The sequence below is a fragment of the Scatophagus argus genome, chromosome 7 (assembly GCF_020382885.2).
Source record: "Scatophagus argus isolate fScaArg1 chromosome 7, fScaArg1.pri, whole genome shotgun sequence".
NCBI lineage: Eukaryota > Metazoa > Chordata > Actinopteri > Scatophagidae > Scatophagus > Scatophagus argus.
This window is the reverse complement of record NC_058499.1, coordinates 13,897,748-13,925,199: the sequence shown is the minus strand read 5'-3', so window position 1 is coordinate 13,925,199 and position 27,452 is coordinate 13,897,748. Positions and strand designations below refer to the sequence as shown.

At 42.5% G+C, this 27,452-nt stretch overlaps 1 protein-coding gene across 1 annotated transcript in view; it reads right to left on the bottom strand.

The window, feature by feature from the left end:
• The window catches only part of frmd4a (FERM domain containing 4A), an 80,749-nt gene extending 61,564 nt beyond the window's left edge, over positions 1-19,185 (bottom strand). The window contains exon 1 of the mRNA XM_046393689.1: positions 18,868-19,185. Within this exon, the coding sequence (XP_046249645.1) occupies positions 18,868-18,900 (33 nt within the window). The 5' untranslated portion in view covers positions 18,901-19,185. The remainder of the gene's footprint in view (positions 1-18,867) is intronic.
• Positions 19,186-27,452: the final 8,267 nt, after the last annotated feature.

Genomic DNA, 27,452 nt, shown 5'->3' with positions numbered 1-27,452 from the left:
TAAGGGAAGCTGGTTGCCTCAGATCCTCTCAGCTTTCCTGAATCATTCATACAGGCTGCTGTACTAATGAAAATAGCAGTGTACCCCTGGATACAGCTGTGCACTCGGCTGCTGCTTAATGCCAATGAGCAGCACATATAGGGCTCTGGAGGGTTTTCTCTGCTGGAGGATGGAAAAGTGCTGTCATTATTCTAATGACTTTTGAAATCAACCCCTGCCCCTGCTCACTGTTGGGTTAATTCACACATAGAGAAATGTTTAACACATACATAAGTTTGCTAACATAGAGCTGTCAGTAAACTTGCATGCTGAAGCTAAATATGAACTTTAAATTACTGCTAGATTTGGAACACTGGCGAAATGTTCTAAGTAGTACAAGATGCCTCATCCATGACACACGTCTGCTGCTGGAAAACCTTATTAAATTCACCCTGCATTCATTTGATGGTTCACTAGAAATAGGCCTCTTCTTAGCTCATGTCTGCATGTCTTAACATTTCTGTGTGTACATCTGCATTTGGATGTGGATATGCACAAACATATGTGCTGTAAGCATCTGGCCTGAAAAGGGTGCAGCCAATTTGAATATTTCTCATTTAAGTATGCAAAGTGGCCAGATAACCCTCTGTTTTGCAGCCTCTTCCAGCAATTAGAAAAAAAAAAAATAAGCAGTCTAATTAGGCTGCTGAGAGGAAATACAGAGGAAGGAAGCATTTTCCTGACTCCTATTTTTTTTCTATCTCCCATGCAGTGCATGAATAATCCAAATCCTGTTCTGGCCATAAACTCTAATCTTTATTGCCTCAGTTGAACATCATCTATTGGATAAATGAAAATGACCAAATCTCCAAAATAGGTTGATGGACTCAGGCATCAAAAATCAGCATATACTGTATCTGTAACTTCAATGTCCTGCAGCAATGGAAGGAGTGCTGATAGTGTTCATTGGAAGCACATTATGTCTGAGGAGAGGACAGATTACTGTTCCCCCAACAGATGTCTGTGCCTGTAAACAATGTTAAAGGAAAACAGGAGCTTAACGACCAAACTCATTACAGCAGATCAAAGCAACCAGGGATTCTGTCGTATTTACAATATGTGGCTGTGCGTGTGTGTCTGCAGAGGCAGACTGTATGGGACTGCACATTAATGTGTCTAAATGTGCGTCAGCGAACGTTTGTGTATCTGGTGTGTGTAAGGGACGCGGTGTAGAGCAGTTTTTCATTCCCACAGTCTCGTAAACCACAGGGGCATGAGTAATCTACCTCTATCCAAGCATCCCAGGCAACAGACACCTGACTATCCCATCCATCAGATTTTCCTTCTCGTTCTCATTCCTCTCTCATCCCTCATTTCCTCATTCTCAATCCTTGCTTCCTTCACTTGGAGATTTCATTCATTCCTAATCACAAGATTTATAGCTATCTGCAAATAACTATAAAGGCCGCAGACCACAGAAAGCATAAGCAAGCCAAGTACCTAGATTTAATTTGGAGTTGGTTGGATGAAATCTCCTCACATGCAGAGTTAACTTTGCCAAAGTCTTAATAACTCAGTGGGTTAAACCTGTGTTGAGTCATGTACAGGCCATGCAGTCCAGGCTAGAATCCTGGTCAGCCAATTTACTCCCTAAAATTCCCTGTGCACAGAGTTTGGTTTTTAATCAGCACATTTGTTTTGTGCCAATTAATGAGAGAGCATCTGGAAAGAGACGTGAACATATGTTGGCCTCTGGTCTCTAACTGTAATTATGCACTGGAGAGGTCACGTATGAGACACGAAGAGGAATGGTGATGACAGATAAATTTAGTTAACTGCACTATTCAGTATCATGCACAAGTGAGCTATTGCGATTAAAAACACAACTGAACAATAGTAAGAATGGGAAAACTCACAAAGACATCCATAAGCATGTGCTCCAGGGTCACCTCTAAGTCCTCGAGTCGTGCTGCGAGAGTCATCGCTCAGCTGATCCAAAAAACGCCAGTGGAAATGATCAACTCTCAGTGAAGACTCAACCTTTGGTCCAGCAGTCTTTTCTCTTCCATGAGTCATCAAAGGATACTGACAGATAACTTAAAGGAAGTTGTTAAGCCATGTCAGCCATACAACATCTCTGTTCTTGATTTATGACTGAGCCACGACAGCTTCCAACAGTCCGGTCTAGTTTGTCCACATTCTTTTTTCACTCTCTATCCAAGGTGTGAACAGCTGTCGTCCAAATCTGATAAAGAAACACATCTATTTCCACTAAACTTGACTCTGAATATTGTCTGCATTCAGATTAGTGCTCCAAATGTTTCCAAAATGAGTGTGGGGGTCCCGTCAAAGTGCTTCGATAGCTCCTTTGAGCAACCTATGCCCACTGATGAGGATTTGTCACAAGCTGGACCCTTGTAGTCGCCTCTTCAGATCTGAGGCATGATCCATGAGTGAGATAAAGACACTGACAACTCCCTGGCAGAGGGAGGGCAGAGGGTGGGTCTCGTTGATCTTGGGATGCACAGCACAGGAAGAGAGAAAAGGGAGGAAGCATAAGGCTCGATCGAGAGCTAATAGTCAAAGAAGCAACTTCTCTGTGATGAGGTCACACATCTGTTTCTCTCTTTTTTTTTATAACTTTCTATCTTCTTCTCTAAGTTGTTAGAACAGGATATCTCCTCCCTCTTTACTCCCTTCTCTCTTTCTCCCTCTTTTTCTCTATGTCCTTTTAGGTCCCTGTCCACAGTGGATGTCTTTGTATGGAGAGAGAGCCCGGGGCAGCTGATGCCCAGTTCTGGGTGCTCTTGGCTGGGGTCATCCTCTCTCACACTGGGCCTCTCATCAATGGGCCCTTTGTAGGGGCCTCATTAAGGTCTAGCCCTAGATGCTGAGGCTCCAATAGACACACAGGGGGGAAAACAACAGCGATATGGCCTGGATCTATGACTGGAAGCTTATGTAACACTTACAGGGAGGGCTGGGTTGGGGTTATAAAAGAGAGGGCATGTGGGGTAAAGGGCTGATTGGGAAGGATTGGGTGGGAGGGAAGATATGGGTGCATAGCATAGGGGTGAGGAAGGAAACAAGAAGAAAAGAAGGAAAGAAGGGGAGTGAAGGATGTCGATGGGTTACTCAGTGGAGATGGGTTGTTTTTCTGGCAAGCGCTGGTGGAATGTACCCCCCTCATTCTCTCTCAGTTAACTAGACTTGCAGAAAGAAAGAAAGAGAGTCAGACAGTGGGGGGTAAAGAGGAAAGAGTTTTAGCAGAGTTAAGCTGGACTGTACCAACCAACAGGATATGACACAGTAATGAGCTGTAAGGAAGGACACACAGAGTATGTTTATATGCACACGACGTTCTTTGGAGTCATGAGGTTACTGCAGGAAATCGAAGAATGAGTTTATACCAGGGGTGTAACAGTGCACAAAAATCACAGTTCCGTATGTACCTTAGTTCTCAAGTCAGTTTTGGTTTTCGTTACTGTGGGAAGAAAAGAAGCAATACAAAAAATTGCTTCTTTTCATTCAAAAGTGATTTACTGACTGGACCATGGCTCTAGAAAAGGTTGGTAATACTTCTGCAACGAGCTACGACCTTCTTACTGAAAAGCACTATTTTATGAAAATTAATTCATTTAATTCATTGCATTAGATACCCTCCCATCGATATTCACCTTTCTCGAATGAATAAGCAAGTTGGACGTTGAGTCCATAAAACCGTAATGTTCCCAAACAGATAAGGTGAATGACACTGAAGGAACATGCCTGTGGGGTGCATGTGTGTTCACGCATGCCTAACATCCAGTCCTTTGTAAAAGCTGCTGGGGGGAAACGCAGAGTTTCAGTGAATTTCTGCCCATGCTGCATTAATTAGGTAAACCTACATGCCAAACCAAAAGATTCATACTGAAAATTTTGAGCACAATTGCAGGTACCAGGTTACACTCCTAGTTTACCCCACAGTAATACCAGTGAACAGCTATTGTAAGTGGTTAGTAATCAGATTCTTCTGCCTTTTCATATACTTTTGCCACAGCGTTTGCACTATTCGGTGTAGTCTTTGTCAAGTCTATAGGTCTAGCAAAATTAATCAGTTTTCCTTGATTCTTTAACCTGATTGTTTCTTGTTTGCAATAAATTTAGGGAATCATGGTCCTGCAGTATAACAGTGTGAACACGCAAAACACAGTGACTGATGGGTCAAATGACTTTGGCTGTTTTTGACATAGGAATACATTTCTCTTGGAACCCAAGTTGACCTTCTAACTTCACTGTCACATCTCCACCCATCTCTCCAAATCCTTCAAAATTTTGTGTTTTGGCTCTGTGCCTCACATTCAACCTTTTTCCACCTGCTATGCACCATTGCGTCTCGAAGACAGTCTTATGTATCTCCCTTCTGTCCTTCTCCTTCTTTTTTCCTGAACCATACAGACTCAGAGTACCAGTGATCTTTTACCCTCTGACCTCTCTTGGGTGTGAGGAGCGGCCACTCGTCAGTCCTCATATCAACTTTCTGTTCAGGAGTACTGGGGTGTGATAGAGCCTGTTGCACAGCCACATACACACGTGCACACACATGCACAAACGCACACACATACACACAGAGTGAACAGATCCATCAGTCCTTTGTTGCCCACAGGAAGCTTTCCTGTCTTCCTGAGGTCACTCCTAATGCTGCCTGCTGTGAATATGTAACACCCCACCATTAATAACTTCCTCTAATTCTCATCTGCGTGCTGCTCATGCATTATAAATACCCTCCAGCATGGTGAAGATGGACAGTATATGGTCACTAAGACTTGTGAAGTAGGTGGCACGTGGAGACTGAATGCAGTGAAGAGTGTTGAGAGCTGCAGGTAGCCTATCTAGACCAGCATTTGTCATTAGTGAGGAGCTTAGCCCCCAACAGAGAGGCAACACAGGACAGCATGTCCCAGTGTGACTCTGTGGCACAGATAGGGTTAAAACCCAGATTTCTCTGTATAATCCAGTGTGTGTGTGTGTGTGTGTGTGTGTGTGTGTGTGTGTGGACATGTTTTACCTACCTTGTGAGGACAAAAATCTGCTTACACAGTTACACGTGGGTAGAATACACGTCACTAAATTTTAGGGTGAAGACTTGGTTTAAGACTTGGTTAAGGTTAAGGTTAGGTTTAGGCAAGTAATGGTTGTAGTTATGGTTAGGGTTATAATCTCCAGGAAATGAATGTAAGTCTATGTAATGTCCTCATAGGGCATGAAAACATAAACTGTGTGCTGTGCTGTGTGTGTGTGTGTGTGCTGTGTGTGATGGCAAGAGAATCATTGGTGCAATGTTTACAACAGCCATCTCAGAGAGAACTGAATATCACCTCACCCCTTTGCATAATACACAAAAGCAAATTACATTATTTTCCATCTCCATCCAAGGTGCATTGAAATACACTAACAAATGCACATACACAAACATGTTATTGTGTGATTTATACAAAACAGGCAGTTTGAACGGCCAAGGTACTGTTTCTGCAGAGATTTATTTAAATATGGAGGTGGATTTTCCAAGGATCTCTCATTAACATTATCATGCACACATAACAGTCCAGTCTCATATAACAGAATTTACCTCACCTAGCTGTGAGAAGCACACATAGGAAATTACAGTGTTGAAAGTATTGTAAAGAATGAGAACGTGCACACAGGGAAATAGTCAAAGTGGATGGATGTGTCACACTCAGGACTTAGGACCTAGGAGACCAAGACTTGTGTCCATGTAAAAAGCAAAGTCGTAACATACTCAAACCTGCAATGGAGAACTGTTGTTCCCCCTCTGAGCTCTGCTGCACTCCTTGTTGCTGTAGCCCATAGTCAATGACTGCAGCCTAATCTGTTGCTATGGCTTCTTCCCCCTTCAGCTCATGCATATCACTACTGCTGAGCCAGCGTGGAAAAGATTTTAAAACTCCAGTATATTGTAAAATACAGAGAGATATATTTGCCTGTGAAAGGCTTAGCCAGCACTGTGTGAACTTGGTTCACCATACTTTGAATATCTCAGACATTCATTTTAATGAAAAAACAAACACTCCAGGTTTAATTTATGTCACATACGTAATATACTTCACTTACATCACGTACCCTCATCTTTTACTAAACCTAACCAAGTAGCTTTGGTGCCTAAACCTAACCAAACTGCAACCATCAGCTGAAACGCAAGTTTTATTTCAAGTCTAACCGTGGCATATTTATTATTGCTAACATTATTGCAGTTTCTGAGGAGCCTCTGATGAAATGGTGGGGAATTCAGCAAATAATTGCAAATAACTTAATCACAGGCTTTCTACATCAACATGTGTTAGCTAAAAATCAACTTAACTACATCTTACAGTACCTTGGGATGAAAAGCACTGAAGCAGTCGAAGTCTGAGGAGTTTTCCCATGTTTCTCCACTGCCAGTTTCCTCATTGAAGTTGACTGTCCCAGTAATCCAGTTAGTCGCAAGAATACCCGAGTGATGGCAGCAGCTCAGACTGTACATCGCAAAACTGGCCTTAACAAGCTTCTCTGATTTTGATTCATAGTAAAAGCTCAGAGGATACCTTTTAAATTTCGAGAAACAGTACAGAGTGTGTGTTAGTGGGAATGTGATTGATTGTTATGTCCACCTTGTGAGGAAAATGGGGATATGTGCTAATCAAACTCTGGGCAAGCTTCCAAATGGTTAGAGGTTTGCTCGCACACACCCACGGACTCAAAAATAGTTTCCATTCCAGACATGTTGATAAAGCCTCTTAGGCACCTGTTTGTAGCTAACAGTTTAAAGGGTTTACTGCCAGTCTTACACACTGGACAAGTAGGTGTTAAAGTTTGCAGAGAATGCAACACACTGCATCATCTGGCCTCATCTTCTCACCAAATAACCTAAAATACCATGACTGATTCAGAGTATGTCTTATGGTAGGTCATTATCATTCTGTTCTAAATTCACTACTCTGCCTGGTTAATATTAATATTAATATTAACATGTCTTTAGATGATGTAGACGTACTGCTTCTGTCTTTCTGTGTCCAGCTGTTTATTTTATCATTTTTGCTGAGTCATTCTGTCTACCCTCTCCATTCACATGACTTTTTTGTCATTTTCGAGTGATGAAGGACATCAAGTGCAGATGAGGGGAATTCTGCTAAGTCATTCTCTGCAGCACTGCTAGTAATCTGAATTTTGCTGTGTCACTCCGCACCCCAAATCTGTCATTACAGATTACAGTGAATGACTCTCTGTTATTTATGTGCCTCTCTGGGTGAAGGAAGGTACATGAAAGTGTGTGTGTGGGTGATATCTAGAAAGGCCTGTGAGGTGAGGGGAGATGCAGGTGCACTCCACTATTTTATGTCAGTTGTGCTGCACTGAAAGTCACCTTGGATTTTTGTCAGACCCGTTCATACTCAGACTAACTGCAGTAGTAAATGAACAGAATAGGGACAAGAAAGGCCCTTGTAAAACAAGTACACACACCGTCCACCTTTTCTAAGTTGGTCAGAGCCTTTACTTCTGTCTTCCCTGTCCTACATAAAAGCTTCTCACTAGAAAGTGAATGTTTGTCTGAGAGGCACTGAGCAGACAGAATGCGACAGAGGCATATTTTAGAGGCTGGTTTTATGAAGACGCTGGATTGAGTCACGCTTCAGCATTTTCTGCCCCAGTAAACTTAGCCCACTTTACTCAGTGCTGAGGAGGCTTCCCAGCCTACACCATGCACAGAAATAGACACAGATAGACACCCACGTACCCATCACCACACTGTTAAGTGAGTAAGAAAACAATGTTTCCCTAACACTGATTTAACAATTAACACTCCGGTAAGCAGGGATGCCTGTCTGCCTGCGAGTCTGCACAGCTTTTATGAATTACTCTAGCGTGCAAACAGCACACTCACATCAACTTAGGATCAAGACACGCACGTGAGTTCTCATCCCCAAAGTCTACATAACGATTAGGAATCTGATTTGCAGCAGCGAGAGCATTAAATGTTTCATGATACGGCTACATATTTAATCTTTACAGGCAGGATCATGAGGGAAAATGAGTTATACATGATTGTACTCCCAGGGGAAAATACTAGAATAGTGGGAAAAGGGGGAAACATGGGTTAACACATTTTAATCTCTGTGTGTGTGTGTGTGTGTGTGTGTGTGTGTGTGTTTGTGCGCTCAAATAATGTCAACAATGTAATGGGTCACTGTCTTATAAATTGATTATTTATTAGAGATATGAATGGTTGTTTGCCCTCAGATTTAAGAGTGCATCATTTACAAAGAGCAGGATCCAGAGATGCTATTCCATGTAAGTCCATAATAATTATTTATGGACTGACAAGGAATTAAATTATTAAAATTATTTTCATTATCTGTTTTATCAATTAATCTGTTCATCATAAATTAATCAGTTGACTGTTTAGTTTATAAAAGGTCAGAAAACAGTGTAGAATGTCCATCCCACGAACCAAGATGATCTGTCATGAAATGTCTAGTTTTGTTCAAATTATAATCCTAATTAAATAAACAAACCAAACAAAAAACAGTATATCCTCACATTTGAGAATTTGTTACAATCAGTGAATGCATTTTTAAGTGAATTTCATAACAGTGAATATCAAAATTGTCAATGAATTTTCTGTTGATTGACAAACTGATTAATCAACTAATCCGTTCAGTTCTGAGGCTTACTACTGGAAATCAGTAAACTAATGCAAGTTTTCCTCATACTTGAGCCAAACAGTTTTCATTCCTCCTTCCTGCGTAAGAACCATTTGTCTACATGCAGGATGCAGCTGTGCTTATAACCCTTGTAAACCTCTCAGCCCCTCCTAACTACACAACTCTCCATCTTTACAGACAATGAATCATTATGATCCCTCAGGCATGCAAACTACAAACTAACAAAGTATGCTCACAAACAACTGAAAAGTTAATGTGGAATGCACCTGTACAGACTGTTTGCACTTCCTTCTCCTAATGAGCCAACGTGACTTACTCGTTCTATGACCCACAACACACATGCATGCCTTCTCCCAGGAGTGCAGTAACCCAAGCCAGACTGTGTCAGCTCCACCTCTTGCTGCAGTCATGAGACTAAGCTGCTTGTTACTGTACAGATGGGCCCCGCACCTCTGACAGGTGCACCAGCTCCTCCTCCTCCTCCTCTGCCAAGCAAAGCAACGCCAAAAGCTGGCCAAATGACTTGTGCAGATTTCTTTTGTTAACACGTGGAGAAGAGCAGAGCCCTTGGGGTTTGGGACAAGAGAGATGTAATTTGAGAGCATCTTCACCTCCTGATATTTCTCCAGGACATCCCTCTCATCACTGTGTATATAAAACATAGAATCACGGCTGTACAGTTTGTGTCGGTGTGCTTTTACATTTGATAATTAAAGTACTGATGGTCAGCAACTATTGACCAAACACTTAATCCTCATGTCTGAAATGAATGGTATGGAGGGAGAAACTATAGAGGGAGTGTGCTGACAGAAGGGGGCCAGACTGACTGCCTGGGGCCACAGTCTCCACTGGAGTCCCCTGCTAGACAGACCAGTCACCTCCCACCCGTCTCTTGCCTTTGTCCTTGTTACACCTCCTCACCTCCACAGCAGTCAGAAAAATAAGATATGCAGGGACAGGCAGGGCCTGATCAGTCACAGGTTTCCTTCCAAGCCAAGGTCTTGTCCCTTGATATTTACCACTTATTTACATTCATCTCCCTTATTTGCCAAGGATAAAACATGAGCTGCTAAAGCTATGACAGAGAAGGGAGGCAGGAAAGAGCTGAAGACTGGGTACATGAAAAATGATGGACTGGTGGAAGAGAGGGAGGATTTATTGGAGAATGAAGCAAGGATGGGGGGTAAGTCCTTTGTAATTGCCCCTCCAGTGGACAGCAGGGGTAATGGGACGGCCACTCGGTCACTGACAAACCTCATAATTATTAATCAAGTGCCGCCTTTAACATATGCTTCCCTCTCTTTGTCCCTTAACGCTTGTCTCTTTCTCCTTCTTGTCATTTTCTCTCTCTTGATTTCACTTGCTATCAGTGCTCTTTGTCTTTCTCCCCCACATTGTCTCCTTCTTGGACAGCAGGAGGAGCGGGATGAGGTCATTAATTATACACATAACAGTTCCCTAGTCACCTCATGCACGCACGCACGCACGCACACATGCACGCACGCACGCACGCACGCACGCACTTTCCCACCTGGTCCCCTCCAAGTCCTCGTGTCTCAGGGAGGGCTGTGGTGACGGATGAGAGGAGCTGCAGAATTGTCCAATAAAGCTGTGTGTTTGCTGGGGCCAAACGGCCAGCACACACACATGGCAGCAGAGCAGCAGATCGCTGTTCATTAAAGCTGAAGGTCTCTGCTTATTGGCTCCATACATCAGACAAGACATGGCAACGAGGCCGATTGCTTCTGATAGGTGCGAACCTTAAGCAATGCCAAGAGTTTTTCTTCACCAATGATGACCTTCTCAATACTTGCCTACTGCTGTGAAAAAATTGTTCTAACTTACAAATTACCGAAAGAGCTAAAGGGAGAAGTATAGACATTAAAACTGGGCCTGCTCCTCTTCAGCCAATGAACCACAACTGGACTTTGTGTCCAGTGCAGAGGCTCATGATTTAAGGACGCCTTTGGGCTTGGCCAGGGGAATCCCATCACACAGTGCACTCTGGTGGTTAGAGTGTGAAACACAGCACAGCTTTGGGCAGAAGTTTGGGGTGAATGAAGTAACAGAAACAGCATGCGAGAATTTAGAGGAATTTAAAGACAGTAGGCCGTTAAAGTAGTCAAGTTTTCCAAGGAAGCCAAATGACACCTTATTATGTGTGCAGCGATGCAGCAATGGTCTCATAAAATGTCATCATATTGCAAAATCAGATGGTTAGAGCTGACAAACAGGTACAGTGGGTGAAAGCTCACACACAAACAAAGCAGGACGGTTGCAACACCGATAAGTCCCTCCCAAATGTGTCTATCACCAAGAACTACGTTGTCATTAGTTTGAAACAGCTTCTAATCAAAACCAGTATACATAATAATTACCCAACATCCAACTGCACTGCTGGACTGGTAGGACAACATTGAGAGGTTGTTGGTATACTTTATTATTAAAGCTTCTTTTTATTTGTGTGTTTTCAGGAACTTCCTTTTCCTTCCATTTTGTTTCAGTCTTAAACAGTCCAGTAATTTCCCAGTTGAAAAGAGACAGCCACATTGACTATCTGCAGCTCCTAAATACAAATGTATATTTAAAAGCGAGTATACTAGACAACTTGCAGAGCTGCATTTACAAACAGAGAACACAGCAAATAACAACAGCTGTTGCAGAAAACCAAATACATCCACATACAAACACCTCTAGACACATATTAATGGCCTTAACTGCAATGCCAGATGCTCACATCTGTTCAGAGTCAAACAAACACAAGTGTGTGCACGCACACAGGGGTGAGTTATAAATCTGACACACGTCACATTTAATTGTTCTAACAAGCAGTAATGAGAGCATCGAGGGTCAGCGAGACACTTAGGATGATGTAAGTATTCCTTGGAGGATGGATGAGCGTCAATCTGGCAACCTTGATTTCATATTTGGGTTTAATTCAGCGTAATGGCAGCTGTCTACACATGGGAGAATGGTGGTAATAGGATATCTGGCAACAATTGCGCAGTGGATTGGTGATACAATGAAAAAACTGACAAGCAGGATGCAAGAAAAAACTTCTTGGCCATGAAGCAAGAAAGAAGGTAAGCTCTGAATCACAGAAAAACAAAGTTCTGATTCCTAACACCAGTTGAAATATGCCTCAGGAAATGAACGCCCAATCAAACAAGCACACTCTTTGGAAGCAAATCCTGAGTGTGGGTCTATTTTTGAAAAAGCCTAGACTATTTATTAAAAGTATGTTCCTCAATGCTGCGTTTTCCCTCTGAGCAGCACCAATAAGAGCATAAGAGCACTAAAGCTGGATAGGATTGGTAAACTGCCTGTGGTGGCATGGACTGCTGCTTTTGAAAATCAAGGACTGAAAATCATGCTCTATAGAACCCCCATCCCTTGACACCCCCCCCATCATTTGCCACTCTGAACAGATTTAGCCCTCCTTCATCCTGGTACAATCGCCATTCTGTCACTCCCCTTTTCCCATCCATCCATCCCTCATGCACCTCTGGACCAGCTCATCTTAACCTTGCTGCTGGGGAGCTGACAAGCATACATCAATAAGGCTGTCTGGTGGCAGCTTATGGGTCCATATGTCGAGAGCATGTAAACCTTATGAAGCATGCAAATTGACCAGTGTGCATGCGCGTGTTTGTGGATATGCATTTAATGTGTATGCATCTGTATGCTTGTATGGAAAAGTGTTCAATGTCTTTGTCTCCTTGAGCAGTCAAAAATCATGAATTAGACATTAGTGCACCTGGGCATAAAAGTGCAAATGTAAGATCTGTGCACGCTATTTGCACTTATTCAAACTGAAATGATTCAAACATAAAATAAAGGGAACGCTCTTCTACTTGACAAAACAAAAAATGTAATATTTTGAAGGTCTAAATCAGTTTGAAACAAAATGGCAGCATTTGTAATTTTTTTTTTACCTTTCCTGTTCTACTGTTTTTCTCACACTGTTGGAAAGGCCAATTCCCTCTGCACTGCAGTTTTTGTTGCTACAGTAACAGCTCCCACTGTTGGCCCGAGGACTGGACTCATAAGTTGCTTCTTATCATCTGCCAGGAGTTCCCCAGGAGGCAGAAACATGTGGCAATCCAAATGATCCACCTTAAATAGGCCCTTCAGCCAACTAGTAGTAGTTATCTATACGGTTACAAAGATATGATCCTTTGTGGCCTAATGCTTGAGACTCTGTCAATTATGCTCAAAGGGGCACCCAAGCCAGAAACAAGAAACACCGCAGCCAGGGACTGAAAGTGATACCTTGCGAAGGTGGAGGGTAGTCATTTTCGACACTATTTGGTGCTTCGGGCTGCATGTGTAATTGTAATAGAGCCAGAATCCCTCAGTGCATGTGAATATGTCAGAGATGGAACAATGTTACAACAGTTGCTGCTGCGAGTATTAAATGCTGGGTTGTTTTATGCTGTGTTTCTCTCCCTGCATTGATGTACTTAGCACCTTGAAAATTAGGTTCCACAATACATGCTGTTCTTTTGCCTCTCTCTTCTCTACAACAACACACCTCTCTCATTCTCTCTCTCTCTAGTTGCCCTTAGGACAACGTTGACACCGGTCCAGTTCTTGGTCAGCCAATCAGATTTGATGAGTCCTGCTGCTGACTGCTGCCAGCTTCCTCTCTGCTCATGCTGAGGTCACAGTTCACAGCCCAGGGGATGATGTATAGAGATGGAGGTAGGGTGGCTTTAAAGGGAGGAGAAATGGGCTAGAAACAGGTCTCTGGTGGCACGGAGGTGAAAAATGTTGAAGTGTGTGTGACTGGAGGAAAGAAGATAATAATAGGGTAATGGGTTGAGGGGGAGACAGAAACTGCTATTTCCTGTGAGAGTGTGAATTTGCGTAAAATTGTGCTATCTACTGATCTACTGATAGGGTGATGTATGATACCTGTTCTGAGTAGGGTCACCCTTTGTTGCAGGGGTGACACTACTAATCTTATGCTCGTTCATCAATGTGTGTGTGTGTGTGTGTGTGTGTGTGTGTGTGTGTGTGTGTGTGCCATGCTTGTGATTACATTCCAATATAGGAAAGTGTAATTGCCATTCTGATTCTCTGAAGGCTAAAAGCAGTACAGGGAAAGGTCTCATGAGACTACCCATTGTAGGCAATTACACAGGTAGAGTCAATATACATAAGAGGACTGCTTGAGGCTCTTTAATCTAAAGTGCCTGATTTTAACACCAGCACATGAACACAAATGCGTTTAATTGAAGTATGGTGTTCCAGTGAATTTCTCATTATAAAATTTCAATGTTTCACCGTGTCTTCTACTATCTTTGTGGACACTTGACTAATTTCCCCTCCCATCTTTCACTTGCCTGTCTTGGAAATAATTTTAAAAATGCCTGCAGACTGATGACAGCCAATGAAGAGGAAAATCTGCACCCTGTGTTTCCATGACAACACCTAACATTAAGTGCATCACTGGTTTGCTTCTCTGGTCGCTCAATTGCACTCTGATTGATCTCATCTTTCGGGCCTCTTCAAGGGGACAAGAGCACATTTGACATGCTTGACACAGCAGGGCAGATTCACACACACACACACACACACACACACGATCAGAGATGGTGCATGGTAGGCATGCAGTGCCACACTGTCCAACAGGGAAAGTGGAGATGTGCAGCAGAGAGAAAAAGCTTCAAACAGGGAACTGTGGGAGGATCTCTCTACATGACACCCCACTGATCTCATCTTACACAGCAAAGCCATGCAAAGATTTCTGTGGATATGTGAGCCTTTTATGTTCAGCATGTTACATTTTATGTTAGCATTTTCCTTGAACTGTCTGAAGATGTCAGAAGCTAATAGCAACTAAATACAGCTAGAAAAACATGGCTTAAATACAAAGATACATACCCCCCCCCCCTCCAAAAAAAAAAAACATGCTTTCTTCCAAAATGGAATGGTTATATTTATTTTTACTTTATATAAATCTTGGTATGTCAGAACAAAATCTGAAATGGATCAACAAATCTATTGTTGCACTGTCCCTAATAGAGACTACACAATGCAGAGACACTTGGTAGGCTGAGATGACAGCTGGGAGATGGAGCTCTACATCCAATGAGCATGCAGGCGTGTGTGCGCGCGTGTGCATGTGTCTAAGCATGTGTGTTTGTTTGCATGTTGTGCCCCATGTGGTTCCAGCCACCAGACATCCCCCCTTTGCTGTTTACTTTGGCCTTTAAATGCTGCCAGCCAACCTGCTGTGCATTGAACTTGTGTGTGTGTGTGTGTGTGTGCATGTGTGTGTGAGTGTTTGAGTGGGTTGCCAAAGGCAGTCCCACCTTGCACCGCATATCTGAATCCCAATAGCCCTGCCTTTCTCTTCTAATTATTTTCATCTAAGCGAGGCAGCCGGCTTCAGGGATGTAGGTCCAGTCACTTCCCTTTTGGCCGTTTCGTCCTTTCCTCTGTGCCACCCTGACCTTAACCATCCTGACAGCCGCCTGTTCTAATGAACCAGGTGGATGAATGGTGGGGGGAAGGTAGGAAAGACGGGGTGCAGCGGGGGCAAAAGAAACATGTGGTACCAAGGGCTTACAGGGATTTCAGGAGTAGGGAGAACGATGAGTCAGGCTGATGTCAATGTGCTGCATTTGTGGCAGTTTGTGTGTGGATGTAATAAAGTGGAGCTAAAGCAAGTGTGTGTGTGTGTGTGTGTGTGTGTGTGAAATGGCCATTTCTTAATAAAATAAATATGTGTTTCTGTGTGAGCGTGCATGTATGTCCAAGCCCTCAGCCATTTCTGTAATGGTTCCATCTGTTGTGGGCAGATGGACATACACACACACACACACACACACACATGCCTGACCCGAAGAGGAAAGAGGCTAGAGATGAGACAGGCAGCGACACTGTGCCGAAAAAAGAGATCGAGCCAGCAGATAAACGTCAGGAGTGAGAGAGTGATGAAGTGAAGGAGAGAGGTAGAGGAGAGGAGTCTCTGATTAGACTGATGGAGCACTGACAGGGTTAATCTCTTGATAACTACTCCCTATTGATCCACTAACACAGGACGAGCTGACTGGAGAGCTGATGATACACATGCACTGTCTCTCTTGTTTGTTTTTGTGTGCCATTTAACAGCACGTGTTCTTGAGAGGAAGATTTTTATAGAGCTTGAGCTCCTTGTTCTACTGACCTATATGCAAATATTAAATATAACTGGGGATACCAATGGGGAAACTGATCTTTTTCTTTTAGATTCTGTGAGTATGTCTTACTGTTCCTCTCTGCCATAAAAAGATAACAAGTAGATAATGTGCACAGTTAAGCAGAGCAGAGATGTGGAAATTGTGTGCAATGATGTGTATGTGAATCAGTGATGTCCTAACTCAAGTAACTGCTAAACTATAACATCATGTTAAAAAGGCATAAAGAGAGAGTATGCAATAATGAAGGACGTGCGTGAGCAAAGTTTATGGACACTCAAGATAACAAATTGGCTTCTCCTTTCAGCTTCCCTCAGGATTGCTTTGCTCGATGTATTCTGCAAGCTAAGTGTATTTGTGTTGACCTGCTTTTCCGTTGTATGTAACTACACAAAGGCAACATGGACACACAGCTCACTGATGCTTATTTTATTTCATTTTCCTGCTTCACCGCCCATTACTGTCATCCTAAATAAAGAAACAGAGAGGAAGAGTGATACAAAGAGCAGGAAAAAGAAAGAAAAACAAAGCATGCTGGAGTGAGGTAGAGGGAGCTTTGAGGAGATATGAGTACAACACTTTCTAAGTCCACTAGATAGCCTCCACAGCCATCTCAGCACTATTTTCTCATTTTAGAGAGCTGGGGATTTGGAGTTGTGCAGGCTTTACAGGCTATTGCTATTCCCTGTCTGTTATCTTGAGGTTGAGGTCACCTATTCTGTATCCCTGAAGCAAGACTGAGAGGCCCTGCAAAGACAAGAAGAAACAGATTCTTTTGTCTTTTGAAAAGTGGAAAAGTACTGTGTTGGGTTTTGGTTTTATATTAAGTATAAGTATGAAGGCATAATACACTGTAACATAAGGTGATTTTTGTCTGATTTTCTAGAGATGCTGTTGCGCTCTTTGACTGTGAGTACACACTATTTCACCACCAATAAGACCCTGACATTGTTTTCATCTACTGCGAAAAGACTAACATTTTGCATATAAGGGGGTTTGTTCCCCTCTGCTTCTATTTACAACTGAAAGATTGGCTTAAAAAAAAATCACAAATCAATGTTGCTGTTTTCATTCAATTTCTCACCCTCATTTATCTCTAAGGGTGGGAAGAAGCACATTAAAGAGAGATTATGCAGTGTAAACTTTGAGAATCTCCTGCACTGCCTCTTTATGCTGTGACTCATTCATTTGAAGTGACTTTGATGCCAAAAGTGAGATACACAGATTGACTGTGGGGCATGTGAAGCTCAATGTGGTTGATGAAGATAAATGCAAAAGTCATTTAGTCATTGAAAGTGATTCCCACAGCTCTTTAGCAAATCTGGCCAGGATGGCAGACCGCACAGATATAGCAGGCTTGATTCGCTGCCATATCTTTGAAGCCAAATCTATCACCAAACAGCCCGCTACCACTCCTCTTTGGATTATATCATGGGCCAATCTGCAAATACCAATTACAGCGCTCATGTGAACTGCCAAAGAAACAGCAAGGGGCAGCCAGACAGACAGGCAGGTGGGCAGACAAACGGGACAGTGATGCAAAAAGGAGACAGACACACTCTTGGCTTAAACGCAAAAAGGAGTGTGTCATGAATTCGAGGAAAAGGAAAAAAGGGGCCAAAACCACAGTGAAACGAAGAGAAGAAGAAGAAGGGCGAGTGGTTAAGGTGAGGGAGGAGAGGTGAGCAGATGAGGCCACTCGTGTGTGACAGCATCATCAGGTCATCCCAGTGGCTTAACCCCTTCAGCTTCCTCACCGGTTGAGGATTGCATGGGAGTCACTATGTGGTTTTGAGTTAATCCTATATGTTGAAATATGATCAAACATACCTTAAAAATATATGCAAATTTATAAATGTATAGTTGGTGGATGCATCAAGAATTTATTTTTGCATGGAGAGTCTGTACCAGTGGTGATAAAACAAGGAGCGGGAAGGCAGGGTGCAGCACATAAGAGAGAGGGGTCAGGTTGCTAAATCATCCTGGTCCTTTTTGGAAAAAGCAGACGGAAGGGAATGAAGGCATATGGAAGAGAAGAATATATTTTCTCTGTGACATAAAATTGGATTTATAGTTCACACTTCATCTGATGTTAAGTAACGTAATATCTGTATGTGGCTGGAACTGTAAGGAACTGAAAATCACTCTCCTCCAAATCCAAAAATACAATCATGTGTTCATAAATATTAATAGCATAATCACGGCTTCTTTATTACAGTGCTTCGATAACTCTCACTACAATATATCTTAAACATAAAATCCTGGCTGGAACCAACGGGTTTTCATCTAAATTCTCAACCGAGAAGGAGACACCTCTCAGAGTCCAATACCATCCACACAACTGTGCTGAATGCCACATGCAGGTACAGAAGAATAACCTAATGTGCTCCGATAGTAACACACACTCTCTAACACAGGTGCACACACATAAACTTGTTTCATTAACCCTTTCTGTATGGCAGAAATCCACTGTCAGATAAGAAGCTCTGAGCACAGAGTACTTTGAGAAAACAACCTAAAAGCTCCCATGCTGGACAGAGACATTACTGTCCAACACAGAAGGTCATGTGTAACAAGAACAATGGTGAATTGCTACTTTCAGATATTCACCCAATTAAATGCACAAACTGAAGCCAGTTCCTTCCTTGCACATCCTTCTTTCTCTACCCTAAATCAAGAGGCCAGTGGTTTGTACTGAAGGGAGATAGGCACCACTCCGAAACACTGAGTCATTCTTTCAAAGCAACCCCTTGTTAATCTGTGCAGGGACACATACAAATGCTTATGGACACATGCACACACACATAGCATGCCAACTTAAACTATGTTTCACTTTTCTGCAATGCTTAAATATTTTTTTTTTTCTACTGGGAACACAGACTTATTCATTTTAGCAGCTCAGCAGCTTGCAAGACATGCTATCTCCCTTCATTCTAGTGCTGATGGATTCCTGTGGAGGAGACAGTAGTTGGGATGCTCTGCAATCCCACATGGTAACCTACCCGCGTCCTCATTGGAGACAGCAGTCCCTCCATGGCTGATTCGGTTCGTTCCGGTGGGCTCGGCTCCCCTCAGCTGTGTCAGTGTATTATTCCAGTGCGCAAATAGATCCTGTTAGAAACGCTGTCTCATCCTCAGAGTGAACATCTCTACAACGCAGCTCCCTACCCACCCAGAGAGAGCCCAGCGCACTCACTGACAGGCGCACAGAGAAAGTCTGTGTGTGTGAGTGTGTGTGCAGCAGAAACACACAAACACACACACACACAGTGAGGAGCAGGAGGAGAGAGGGCAGTGCCAAACTCCCAGCGCTTATTCTCCTTTCGCCGACCTGTCAGTTGGTGTGTGATCTTCCCCTGCAAAGCACTGTGGTACTAATGTGCAATGTCCATGGAAGCTGTCTCTATCTCTCTGTCTCCTTGGCTTCTCGTTCTCCCTCCTCTCTCTCTCTCTCTCTGCCTGTCCCCTTCTCTCTCACTCTCCCTCACTGCCTCCAGCTACATTTGTTCCCTTGAATGTGGCAAATGATTGCAGGTCTTTTTTTTTCTTTTCATGGTACAGCTCTCCTGCTAGTGCTCTCCCTCTGCTCACACTCTCCTCTCCCTCTCCCTCTGCCCCTTCTCACCTTCTCAGCTTCCCACAATGCTTTTCTTTTTTGGTCCTCCTGCTCACCGTCAACTCCTTGTTCCCGCCCAAGCCCCAAGCCGGAAAGTGTGTTTGTGTGTGTGTGGTGGGGGGGTCAGACAAAATGTACATTTATAGTGTGCGTGCGTGGGTGTGTGTGAAAGAGATGGAGAAAGAAAGCAAAAGAGACACAGAGAAAGAGAAGACAGGGCACTCTTGGGGCCACTATTGTCCCTACAGACAATAGCGGCTCTTAACTGCCTAGCAACATGATCACCCTGTATTCTCTTAATAGACAAGGCATGAGTCACCCTCTCAAACACACACACACACTCACACAAATTGTATCCCTCCTTTCTGCACATACCCAGGTTCACACGGCTACAGCTGCACCCTAACCTACTGAATGTAGTCATAACATATAACAGGTCATCTGCCATATTACAGGCTGTTGTAACAGCAGTTTGATGCCACTGCCTTCTGGTTCACTGAATGTTTCTGGCTTGTTATATGCAACAGATCTGCCCGCTAAATTCAGGCTGATAGCTGAGAGCGTGTGTGTGTGTGCGCGCACTTAAGTGTGTGCTAATGTTCCTCCTTTCAAATGGACAAAAACAGGGACAAATCATCACCTCTGCTCTGAGCTGCATCTTGTCGTTGTCATGACAACAATGTGTCCATTAGGGTAGAGAAGCAGAGAAGCAGGGAGACCATTACAAACTAGAATGAATAAATAAAATCGTTGCATTCCTGTGCCCGCTGCCTTCCTCAGCTGCAGCAGTTTGATCCAGCTGTGTAGTGAGAAGACACCGGCGGTACAGTCAACCGCAACAAGCATCAATGCCTGGAATGACGGCATGACATTGCGTCTCTTTCTCCCACTTTCTCTCTCTCCCTTTCTTTCTCAATTATTTTTAGCCTGGTTTCTCTGTATTGACCCAGATAAGACAAAATAGCATTTAATTAACCACGGCAGACATTACTTTCGAAGATCCCTCATTAGCTTTCGTGCGCAGTTTAACACATTCTTATCATGGTATGGACCACAATACTTTAAGATAAGATAAGATGAACTTTATTGATCCCACAGTGGGGAAATTCACTTATCGTGGCAGCTCACAGAAAAACAGAAAAGAGTGCAAAAAGGAAAATGTGTGCACACAACTCCTACACTGTCACTAAGAGTAATGACCTTTGCATATGAACTCACTACGTAACTAACTATAAAAAAAAAAGGTTCTCATAATCAATTTCTAAACAAGTGGTTTCACTGGGCATTTACAAGAATCCATTTGCTACGCTTAGTAAGATCGCATTCAGGCAGGGAAAAACATCACTTTCTCTCTTCCATAATACTCAAATGAGTCTGATGATCATTTGCCTGTTAAAATTTGCGTCTTGACAAACATTTAAATCCCCACCACTGGTGGTCAACGGCCTGCTGATTGATTGGTGCAGCCAAGCTGAAAACGTATGGTGACCATTACATCGCCACATAACCGTAGCAGCAATGAAAGAGCAGATAGAGTGGAACCTGCTGTCACATACCAGTATCGATCGCAGGCAGGCCCGGACAACACAGACGCCTCAACAATGTGTGGATGAGATCAATAACATTCAAACTGCAGTTGGCACGGCCACTGTGGCCCTATGTATAAGTATGTGTGTGCTAATGCAACAAAAGTAGTGTCAAATTGATGTTTTATCAGAAACACAGTGTCCTGAAAATTAACAGAACATTACACACATATGATTTTATTTCCTTTACAGCTTGACATGGGCACTTGGCATTTTGATCTTAATTGGATTGCCTGGTCACAAACATAAGCATATACATTTTATTCACGCTTTGAACAAAAACCCTGTTCAAAAAGTTCTGGCCTTACAAGGTGAAATCTGATGCAATATTCATAATCACTAAGGTAATTAACATCTAATTAAAATGAACCTCAGTGAACAGGGTTCATAGTCATGTATTTCATTTATAAAGCATATTTAAACAGGAGATTTCCCATGGGAGAACATTCCTTGGTCCGCTTCACATCAGACAATTTACCACTTCACACAGAACATTGCCATCAGACCATATGATTGTATCACAGCAAACACACTCACACACATATCAAGGACACTAAACAGACACAGATGAATAAACACACACAAGCGCACACTTCATCAAGCCCTAATTCTCTAACTCACACTTACTGATGATGTAAAAATTGGATAAGTGCTGGAGAGGTCTCTATAGGGAGGCAGCAGGAAGAGCTCAACTCTCATTATTCAGCTGACCTCTGACCTCGGAGCAGTGGTAGATCCAAGGTAGTCTTCTAAATGTAGACTCATAAATAAACACAGAGCACCTTTTCCCCCCACAATTCCCAGAATGCCTTTTCTTTTTTTTTTTTTAGCTTCATTTGATGCATTTTGTATTTAGGTTGCACTCTCTTTTGCTAATGTTGGCTGAAAATATATTGCCTGCTTCAGCTTGGCTCTATGTCTGTTTTATGAGAAAGATGAGCTTTTTAGGCAGAACTATTTATTTTATTTAATTGTAATTTATTTTTTAATATCGGTAGTTGTTTTGGAATGAAACAAAGCTGAAAATGTTTTTTATCCAGTCTGGATGTGTATGCGTCTGGCAAGCCACAATGACATACAGCCCCATATATCACCATCACGCATTACTGCTGACAGTGAATGTTAACCTGTCAGTGAAAACCCACACACACACACACACACACACACACACACATACAAACATCTCCACCCTGCCCCCATCCCTTCCTAGCCACTATTAAACCTACACATAGCCATACATAAAGTAGAGAATGGGTGGATGGGATATAGGGGGTGATAACCATTACAATCACAGGACAATACTGCACAGTGCAGTGCACACTGCAATATACTGCACATTACCCTTAAACCCACCCCCACTGTCTCTCCATCCCCCCGTCTCCCATTCTCCTCTACTCACTCCTGTCTGTGTTGCCCCAGCTGGACCCCAAAATGAATGCCCTTATGAGCCCTCCCATCATGCAGATGTGAACTGACAACATCTTGGTCAGAGTGTGTTCATTTAGCTCTCTAATGCTTTGTGGTTCTTCTTTTCTTTATCTTTCTGATTTCCATGAACTGAATCACTTAATTCTCGTGACAATACCTTCTTGTTCACGCAGCCAGATGCAAATCATACAGTATCAACAACAGCATTTGCACTGAGCGAATATGCGAGAGCCGCATCACGGACAAATGTGAAAATGGTGTGTAATTTTCTCTGGCTGTTTGTGTTTCTACCGAGAGCTGCAATTAGACCACAAAAAGCAGACGTCCAATGGGCTGAGTTAATTAGCCGCTGCTAAACAGACTGTAACTTCATGGGGAAACAAAGGAATTAATTGCAATGATTATCAATTAAACTACATCACAGCAAGAACAGGAGCATTAGAGGTTTGCTTCTTTCCTTTAGAACCGCTCCAATTCTGTGCTTCAACCTGATGTCGTTTTGTCTTTTAATCTGTTGTCCCATCTGCCATTGTGGCCGTTCCAATACTCCGCTGCTTATTTTGCCAGACACCATTTGTTTAGTTAGTTTATTTAGTTTGTTTTTTGATATGCAACGGTGGAATTTCATCCAGAGAATATCTGCTTGTGTTTGTGTGTGTGTTTTAAAACAAGACTGTGTCAAAACTTACCTGGCTCAACAACCCAGGTGACCCAATAGAACAAAAGGATGTTGACAGCCCCGTGGCAGAGCATAACAGAGAGAAAGAGACAGAAAGACATGAAGAACAAAGGAGAAGTCATATTCATGTGTGTGCCCTGGTGTCTGGCTGGGAACAGAGAGACCAATAAGTCAATGTGCAACCCTGTCACAGCATTACAGCTAAATCAATGCCACTAGAGAGGGAACTGCTGCTGACTCTCATACAGGGACTTCTCTACGCCGACCAATAGCATCGACTCAGGAGGGAGCTGGAGAGACAAGATGTGTGCCTGTTAACAATCACTGTCAATACTGTGGGTGGTCTGATGGAAAATGAGATACACTAGAATCTGCTGTTGCAGGTTTTACACAGTCGCAGACTCATTCATTGTCTTGGAATGGAAAAGTAATTCACAGTTTGTTTTCTTTGGCAGTGTGATTTTTTTTTTTCAAAAAAATCTGAATGCTAATCTGAATGCCTTTTATTTCAGCATTCAGATTAAACCATTTACAGAGAAAAAAGAGCAATCTGTTAAATTAATATTGACAGATCTAGGTGGTATATATCTGTGGGATTAAAGTAGTAAGCCAAGAAGAGCGTTAATTACTGTCTAAATCTATTAAGCACATTATCATCATTAAATATTTAAAATCCTCATTCCTTGTGGAGACTTGAGGTAAACTGCTGCACAGTTGATGGGTTAATCCAGGAATTACTCCAGCAGTGATAGTCTGCGATATCTTAAAAACTCACACACATACTGAACATCTAAAGACCGAGAGGGGTTCGTCCCTGCTCCAGGAGCTTACAGCAAGATTTGAGCGCAATATACTGCTGTTTGGTGTCTGACTCATGGCCAAGGCTGAGATTTACTATGATATATTGGAGTGTGAAACTACTTTAGCCCATTCCCTCAGCCAAGGGTCCTGGCCATGTTTGAGAGAGCTGGGCTGATTGTTGCCAGAGGGAATTTGTCTGACATCCAATCTAAAGTTCATTAAACAGCAATCCCAGGAAACATGCTGCACATGCACATTGATACGCTCATGCACACAGACACAGACAGACAGAAACACACACACACAGAAAATGTCCTCCACCAATATGCACAACTATACATTTGCCATGTGTGGCTGCACTCATTGGCCTGCAGTCCTGGAGGTAGTTAAAGGCAGAGAGGGAAGGCCCCTCTTCTCTCACACCTCACCACAGCTCAGAGGGAGGAACATCTTATCTCACTACTGCAGAGAGACGGAGAATTAGAGGGGGAGAGAGATGGATGGTAGAGGGTAACGTGAGCGGGGATTTGCAGGAGAAGGACATAAGGGATTGAGAGAGAGAGAGAGAGAGTGGGCAAGGGAGAATAAAAGTGGAAGATAAAGAGTGAATATTTAATCAATTTAATTTCCCTAACTTTTATCCACTAAAGAAGTGGCCTTTGTGGTGACACTGATTAGAAATATGTTATTTTAGACAGATTCGACAAAAACATAACCATTATTATTATTTCTCCTGCAAGAACACATCTCACAGCAGATGAGAAAGCAACAACACAGCATATGAAAACACTTTGTACCAACCACATGCTTCATGTGAGCGCTGATGTGCTGAAATCAGTTCTATAAAACATTTGACCTATTTGAATGCACGTGTGCTCAGAAGAGAAGTGAATCGGTTTTATTCATCCTGTGCCACGGTGCGAGCATGCCTGATGCCATGACGTCACTCTAGAACGGTCTCCTAGCAACTGTTGTCGGGGGCAACCAGCTTTCTCTGCAGACAGAACACCGAGCCTTGCAAAGAGAGACACATAGAGAGTGACGGCGTGGTTGAGAGTTGACCGTGATTAAATTACATATTTTTACATCTTTATGGCGATAACAGCAGTACAATCTTTGCACCCCATATCCAGCTTAATCGTCTGCATCATCACAAGGGTAGCTCATACAAGGGCTCATGAAAAACCTATTTCACACAGAGCCCAGGTTGTGCATGGGTAGCATACTGATACACTGTTTGTAGGTAGGCACAGACACCCACAGAAATCTGACCTATTTATATGCTTCTGACACATGCTGTACACTCAGATACACACATGCCCAAAGCGTGGCCAGACAGTCGGTCCTGACGTATCGCCCACCCACATTCACACACTGCCCTCTACTGCTCAAACGCGAATAGAGCATGCAGGTATACTCTCTATTCAAATAAATTATGACCTCATTAGGACAAAACATATGAAAATCTGAAATTAGAAATACAGTGGATAAAAAAAACAATTAGCATGCTGTTTGCCAAAAATGGGATCTCTGCTAAATCTCCAGTCATCATGAATAATACATAAATGCATGCAGGGAGGATGCAATAAAAGGACAGATAATGAAAACACAGAGTTCAGTCTGCTATTTTCACACTGATAAGATCTGGATTCTCATCACTTACTGGAATATTAATACAGAAAAACACATTTCTTATTTATCGCATTCATCTCTTTGTTGTCATGTATCTTTGATCTGACTGTAATTGAACTCTTGTCTGAGAGTCTGTAGCACTAACATGAATCCATTAACATGTCACTCAGACGCTGATTTTTTTTTTCTGCAGTGAAATTACTCTTCAGTGTTAAGATACGATAAAGAAGCTGGCAAAATTCACAGCTGAAAAGAGAATGGTGGAGATGGTAAACGGTAGCTATTACGCGCCATGCCTAGAAATGCAGCCTTTGTTATATTCTGAATTTCTAACTGTAGCGCATCAACTTTGCAGGTAAAAATCTGAAGGGCATAGTCACACATCAAAGGGGGGATTAAGAGAAGATTAAATCACACAGGACATAAAAGACTGGGGAACAGAAACACATATTAGAACGTCCTTTGCTCTTCTTCTGTCCACATAATATTTCATACTTTCTGGGCTATGAGAACAAGTTTTGATTCATAACATTTACATTTTTTTTTACTCTAGATTTTCTTGATAAAGGGATGATGACAGCAGATGGGTAAAATGCTCTTTTGTTCCTCATTAGCCACAACTGAGATGACCTTATGTGCAAAGATCTTGACTCCTGATGTCTCAAGTGAAGCTGCTCAGTGATCAGTATTAGGAGACTGTGGGTGCACTGGGCAGCTTCTCCTGACAATGGTGCCTTAAAAGACCACAGATATGAGAAACAGCTCAAAGAAAGCAAGAACAAATCAAAAAACAAACAACCAAAAAATGCTGTGATTCATATAGTTTGGTTAATGTTGATAACCACAGCGATGCAAATGATATTCTTGACACAGATTAACTTTATCTGATTTACCTTATCTGAATCATTTTAAAATCACGCTAAGGTCATAAAAAAATACTGTGATTTTGACAAGAGTTATTCATCATCAATCATTTTCACAAAAAAAATATTTTAAAAATGCTGACTGGTATTTGCTGGGGTCTTTCTCAAACAAGCATGTTCAGTTTTTTGTAGGTTGTGACATGTCTGTAACACCACAATGCTTCATTTGTGATGGTGTTTGTTACACATTTTACTTGTAATCAAAAAAATGCAGATCCTGCGATATAGATTGTGATCTTGGCCTAATATCAATATTTTTGATTAATGGTTCAGCTCTGATTTAGATGTGGTAATAATTGGTGCTTATGCGGTTGATGACATGCGGTTGTGAAGCAATACTTGGGTATTATAACATGGGTAGCTGGCTGGCGGGTCTGCAGGGTAATATATTATGCATTACATAAGGGATTAGTGTGGCAAAGGTCTTGTAATGCTTAAAATCAAAAGCTCTGATATCAGTCATTAATCAGTCATGTCAGCCCGTCAGCCAATTAGCAACAACCAGCTGCATCAACTGGAACAAAAAGACAGCGTCTGTCTGCTTGTGTGTACAGGTATGTGTGTGTGCAGAAGTGTGAACAGACTCATGGGGAGATGCCATTTACAGCAGCATGCAGTGGAGAAGCATCCACTGTAGGCATTCCTGCTCCCTGACCTCCGCACTCTAGCGGGGGTTACAAGTTTTAGCTAAGCACCTGGAGAAATGCTACTCAGAGGCCAAGACAAAACACACAAACACACTACACAACCTCCCTGCAAGCTCCAGGAATCCAGTAAGCCCGGAAAAGTTTAGGACTCATCATCGTAGGCATAAGTAATACATTCCTGAGGGAAAATGTATGACCTTTTATTGGCTCTGATTCAACAGTCTTCAGCTCCCTCTAGTGGCTAAGGAAAGACACTACAATAAACAGTTTACTCA